The sequence below is a fragment of the Oncorhynchus keta genome, chromosome 4, assembly GCF_023373465.1.
Source record: "Oncorhynchus keta strain PuntledgeMale-10-30-2019 chromosome 4, Oket_V2, whole genome shotgun sequence".
In the NCBI taxonomy this organism is placed as follows: Eukaryota; Metazoa; Chordata; class Actinopteri; order Salmoniformes; family Salmonidae; genus Oncorhynchus; species Oncorhynchus keta.
In genome coordinates, this window is record NC_068424.1 from 83,735,716 (window position 1) to 83,741,715 (window position 6,000).

Sequence of the window (6,000 nt, forward strand, 5' to 3'; positions counted from 1 at the left end):
TATATTTGAGATCCTTCAAAGTAGCCACCCTTTGCCCTGCCACCTTCATTATCATTGCCTTGATGACAGCATTGTACACTCTTGGCTTTCTCTCAACCAGCTTCATGAAGTAGTCACCTGGAATGTATTTCAATTTACAGGTGTGTCTTATTAAAAGTTAATTTGTGGAATTTCTTTCCTTAATGCGTTTGAGCCAATCAGTTGTGTTGTGGCTGGGTAGGGTTGGTATACAGAAGATAGACCTATTTGGTTTAAGAGCAAGTCCATATTATGGCAAGAACAGCTCAAATCAGCAAAGAGAAATTACAGTCATTACTTTAAGTAAGTCAATTTCAAGAACTTTGAAATTTTCTTCAAGTGCAGCTGCAAAAACCATCAAGCGCTATGATGAAACTGGCTCTCATGAGGACCGCCACAAGAAAGGAAGACCCATAGTTACCTCTGCTGCAGAGGAAAAGTTCATTAGAGTTACCAGCCTCAGAAATTGCAGCCCAAATCAACTGTTCAGAGGACACTGAGTGAATCGGGCCTTCATGGTCAAAATACTGCAAAGAAACCACTACTAAAGGACACCAACAAGAAGAAGAAGAGACTTGCTTGGGCCAAGAAACATGAGCAATGGACATTAGACCGGTGGAAATCTGTCCTTTGTTTGATGAGTCCAAATTTTAGATGTTAAGTTCCAACCGCCGTGTCTTTGTGAGATGCAGAGTAGGTGAACGGATGATCTCTACATGTGTGGTTCCCACCGTGAAGCATGGAGGAGGCGGTGTGATGGTTCCCACCGTGAAGCATGGAGGAGGCGGCGTGGGGGTGCTTTGCTGGTGACACTGTCAGTGATTTATTTATAATTCAAGGAACACTTAACCAGCATGGCTGCCACAGCATTCTGCACCGATACACCATCTGGTTTGCACTTGGGACGATCATGTGTTTTTCAACAGGACAATGACCAAACACATCTTCAGGCTGTGTAAGGGCTATTTTACCAAGAAGGAGAGTGATGGAGGGCTGCATCAGATGACCTGGCTTCCACAGTCACCCCCGACCTCAACATAATTGAGATGGTTTGGGATGAGTTGGACTGCAGAGTGAAGTAAAATCACCCAACAAGTGCTCAGCATATGTGGGAACTCCTTCAAGACTGTTGAAAAAGCATTCCAGGTGAAGCTGGTTGAGAGAATGCCAAGAGTGTGCAAAGTATTCGTCAAGGCAAACGGTGGCTACTTTGAAGAATCTTAAACACTTTTTTGGGCGGGGTTGCTACATGATTCCATATGAAGAAAATAGTTTTATTTTAAATAAAGAAAACCTCTTGAGTAAGTGTGTCCAAAACTTTTGACTGGTCTGTTGAATATGACATGGGATGCATCCAAAATGGCACCCTATCCCATATGTAGTGCACTACTTTTGACCAGGGATACACGTCGCTGGGTACAGGTCATGGTGGTTTCAACCACGTGATGGCGTCATGTCTGTGTGTAGGCACGGTTTGTTATGTTAACGTTGTTGGAACGTTGTGGGAACGTTGAGCGTGTACTGTGTATGGTCCGTTTAACGTTGTGGTGAAGTTGGGGTGGGTACTATGCACGGTTTGTTATGTTAACGTTGTGGGAACTTTGAGCGTGTACTGTGCATGGGCCGTTTAACGTTATATTAACGTTGTGGTGACGTTGGGGTGTGTACTAGGCACGGTCTGCGGGTGGATGGCATCCCCATGTTCATCCCCAACGACCGCAGCAAGAAGAGGCTGATCGAGGACACTCAGGATTGGCAGCCCCGCACAGGCACTACCCAGTCCCGTTCCTTCCGCATGCTGGCCCAGCTCACAGGCACCGACTACAGTAAGTCGGGGCGGGTGAGGGAGAGGGAGCGAGGTCGGTGAGGGTGAGGGAGCGAGGTCGGTGAGGGTGAGGGAGCGAGGTCGGTGAGGGAGCGAGGTCGGTGAGGGAGCGAGGTCGGTGAGGGAGCGAGGTCGGTGAGGGAGCGAGGTCGGTGAGGGAGCGAGGTCGGTGAGGGAGCGAGGTCGGTGAGGGAGCGAGGTCGGTGAGGGAGCGAGGTCGGTGAGGGAGCGAGGTCGGTGAGGGAGCGAGGTCGGGGCGGGTGAGGGAGCGAGGTCGGGGCGGGTGAGGGAGCGAGGAGGGAGCGAGGTCGGAGCGGGTGAGGGAGCGAGGTCGGAGCGGGTGAGGGAGCGAGGTCGGAGCGGGAGTGAGGTCGGAGCGGGGTCGGTGAGGGAGCGAGGTCGGTGCGGGTGAGGGGGAGGTCGGAGCGGGGAGGTCTGAGCGGGTGAGGGGGCGAAGTCTGAGCGGGTGAGGGGGCGAGGTCTGAGCGGGTGAGGGAGCGGGGTCTGAGCGGGTGAGGGAGCGAGGTCTGAGCGCGTGAGGGAGCGAGGTCTGAGCGCGTGAGGGAGCGAGGTCTGAGCGCGTGAGGGAGCGAGGTCGGTGAGGGAGCGAGGTCGGTGAGGGAGCGAGGTCGGTGAGGGAGCGAGGCGGTGAGGGAGCGAGGTCGGTGAGGGAGCGAGGTCGGTGAGGGAGCGAGGTCGGAGCGGGAGCGAGGTCGGTGAGGGAGCGAGGTCGGGCGGGTGAGGGAGGAGGTCGGGGCGGGTGAGGGAGCGAGGTCGGAGCGGGTGAGGGAGCGAGGTCGGAGCGGGTGAGGGAGGAGGTCGGAGCGGGTGAGGGAGCGAGGTCGGAGCGGGGTCGGTGAGGGAGCGAGGTCGGTGCGGGTGAGGGGGCGAGGTCGGAGCGGGCGAGGTCTGAGCGGGTGAGGGGGCGAGGTCTGAGCGGGTGAGGGGGCGAGGTCTGAGCGGGTGAGGGGGCGAGGTCTGAGCGGGTGAGGGAGCGAGGTCTGAGCGCGTGAGGGAGCGAGGTCTGAGCGCGTGAGGGAGCGAGGTCTGAGCGCGTGAGGGAGCGAGGTCGGAGCGGGTGATGGAGCGAGGTCGGAGCGGGTGATGGAGCGAGGTCGGTGCGGGTGAGGGAGCGGGTGAGGGAGCGAGGTCGGAGCGGGTGAGGGAGCGAGGTCGGAGCGGGTGAGGGAGCGAGGTCGGTGAGGGAGCGAGGTCGGAGCGGGTGATGGAGCGAGGTCGGTGAGGGAGCGAGGTCGGAGCGGGTGAGGGAGCGAGGTCGGTGAGGGAGCGAGGTCGGAGCGGGTGAGGGAGCGAGGTCGGTGAGGGTGAGGGAGCGAGGTCGGTGAGGGAGCGAGGTCGGTCGGTGAGGGAGCGAGGTCGGCGGTGAGGGAGCGAGGTCGGTCGGTGAGGGAGCGAGGCGGTGAGGGAGCGAGGTCGGTGCGGGTGAGGGAGCGAGGTCGGTGCGGGCGGGTCTGAGCGGGCGAGGCTGAGCGGGCGGGGTCTGAGCGGGTGAGGGGCGGGGTCTGATGGAGCGAGGTCTGAGCGCGTGATGGAGCGGGGTCGGAGCGGGTGATGGAGCGAGGTCGGAGCGGGTGATGGAGCGAGGTCGGAGCGGGTGATGGAGCGAGGTCGGAGCGGGTGAGGGAGCGGGTGATGGAGCGAGGTCGGTGCGGGTGAGGGAGCGAGGTCGGAGCGGGTGAGGGAGCGAGGTCGGTGAGGGAGCGAGGTCGGAGCGGGTGAGGGAGCGAGGTCGGTGAGGGAGCGAGGTCGGTGAGGGTGAGGGAGCGAGGTCGGTGAGGGTGAGGGAGCGAGGTCGGTGAGGGAGCGAGGTCGGGGCGGGTGAGGGAGCGAGGTCGGTGCGGGTGAGGGAGCGAGGTCGGTGCGGGTGAGGGAGCGAGGTCGGTGCGGGTGAGGGAGCGAGGTCGGTGCGGGTGAGGGAGCGAGGTCGGTGCGGGTGAGGGAGCGAGGTCGGAGCGGGTGAGGGAGCGAGGTCGGAGCGGGTGAGGGAGCGAGGTCGGAGCGGGTGAGGGAGCGAGGTCGGAGCGGGTGAGGGAGCGAGGTCGGAGCGGGTGAGGGAGCGAGGTCGGAGCGGGTGAGGGAGCGAGGTCGGAGCGGGTGAGGGAGCGAGGTCGGTGAGGGAGCGATGTCGGGGGGGGTCAAGAGGGGGAGAGTAAGTGATGTGGACAATGTCCTTTGGGCGTTGTGATTTCGTTTGGGCGTTGTGATTTCGTTTGGGCGTTCTGATACTGTGTTTCCCCTTGGCTCTCTCAGTGCAGGACCCAGACGATGAGACAATGAAGAGGGCCAGGTAAACAGCCTGTGTGTTTATAAAGCCTGTGTGTTTATAAAGCCTGTGTGTTTATAAAGCTATATAATATATATAACTATGCCTGTGTGTGATGTCTGCAGCTGACTCTGGTATAGTCTGTGTTTCAGGCATCTTTAAGCTTCAACATGTGGTTTGGTGTGTGAGTTTTTTCAGGTAGTTTGGTGTGTGAGTTTTTTTCAGGTGGTTTGGTGTGTGTGTGTGTGTGAGTTATACAGGTGGTTTGGTGTGTGTGTGTGTGTGAGTTATACAGGTGGTTTGTGTGTGTGTGTGTGTGTGAGTTATACAGGTGGTTTGGTGTGTGTGTGTGTGTGAGTTATACAGGTGGTTTGGTGTGTGTGTGTGTGTGAGTTATACAGGTGGTTTGGTGTGTGTGTGTGTGAGTTATACAGGTGGTTTGGTGTGTGTGTGTGTGTGAGTTATACAGGTGGTTTGGTGTGTGTGTGTGTGTGAGTTATACAGGTGGTTTGGTGTGTGTGTGTGTGTTATACAGGTGTTGTTTCAGGACCACTTTAGTATATTTTCCCCGTATTGAGTTGTGATGTAGTTTTCCCACTGCTTGGTGAATTGTCTCGGTCTTTCTTCATTTCCTGTCTCTTCTTCTTCTCTTCTCTTTCTCTCGGGGTGGTTAGGGAAAAGTTCCTTACAGAGATTCAGAGCCCCCGTTACGCCCGTCTGAGGGACTGGCACCACGAGAGGTCCGCACGCGCCCTCAACATCAAGTCCTGAGCATCACCATGGCAACATGCAGGGCCGGGCCTGAGCCCTAGCAACCGATAGCATCACGACAACGACGAAAACGAAAATAGTCCGATTATCCAGACGACAACACACACACACACGAACACACACGAACACACACACACACACACATCCCAGACGACAACACACACACACATCCCAGACGACAACACACACACACATCCCAGACGACAACACACACACCCCAGACATACAGAGGAGGAAGAAAAAAAAAGATATATATATATATATATATATAAAATAGAGGAATCTATGATCACTAAGCCATACGTGGAACCATTACATACTGAGCCTGTCTGACTGTCAGATTCCCTTGTTCTCCTTGACTAGGAGTTAGTGTTGATAACATCTTGTGGATCACCTTGTGTGTAACAGGCCTGGGGCACATACGTCAAATATGATTGATTGATTGATCACAATCCGGAGGTACGGGTGGGTGGGGGGTGATTTGCACTTCGGGACTGTTCTATTGGTCCCATTGTCCCGGAACAATCCAAATCAAATCCACCTCGAGACTTCTACAGTATTTGACGAATGTATCGGACCCCAGTCTGCTTTGTTCTGTTCCTTATATTAAACTGTGTTACTCAGAGTGATCTAAACAAGGAGGGTGGGGGGGGGGACAGCTGTTGGAACAGCGCTGTTCTTCCTGTTCCATTCTTTATTCTGATTCTGTAGTTCTAGTTCATCTCCTGTTGATCTGTAAACTCGTTCTAAGCTCTTTCTAAGTTCTGCTCTGAGTTCTGCTCTCTCTTTTTTTCTCTTTGTTTTCTGAACTCTCCCTTTGTTCTTTAGACTCCTCCCTCTTGATAAGAACGATAAATATATCTTGTACTGATGTCCTCATAAAACTTCTGAAAACACCTCCTACTTGTCATTTATCTTTCTCTGCTTCCTTCTTTACTGCACTCTACTCTACTCCACTATACTCTACTCCACTATACTCTACTGCTCTCTACTCCACTATACTCTACTCCACTATACTCTACTCCACTATACTCTACTCCACTAGACTCTACTCCACTAGACTCTACTCCACTAGACTCTACTCCACTAGACTCTACTCCAC

General features: G+C 55.0%; 1 protein-coding gene across 1 annotated transcript in view; it reads left to right on the forward strand.

The window, feature by feature from the left end:
- LOC127929748 (PDZ and LIM domain protein 7-like) overlaps positions 1 to 5,796 on the forward strand; it is a 73,054-nt gene extending 67,258 nt beyond the window's left edge. Inside the window, exons 7-9 of the mRNA XM_052517998.1 lie at positions 1,690 to 1,844; positions 4,115 to 4,151; positions 4,802 to 5,796. Coding sequence (XP_052373958.1) covers positions 1,690 to 1,844; positions 4,115 to 4,151; positions 4,802 to 4,898 — 289 coding nt within the window. The 3' untranslated portion in view covers positions 4,899 to 5,796. The remainder of the gene's footprint in view (positions 1 to 1,689; positions 1,845 to 4,114; positions 4,152 to 4,801) is intronic.
- Positions 5,797 to 6,000: the final 204 nt, after the last annotated feature.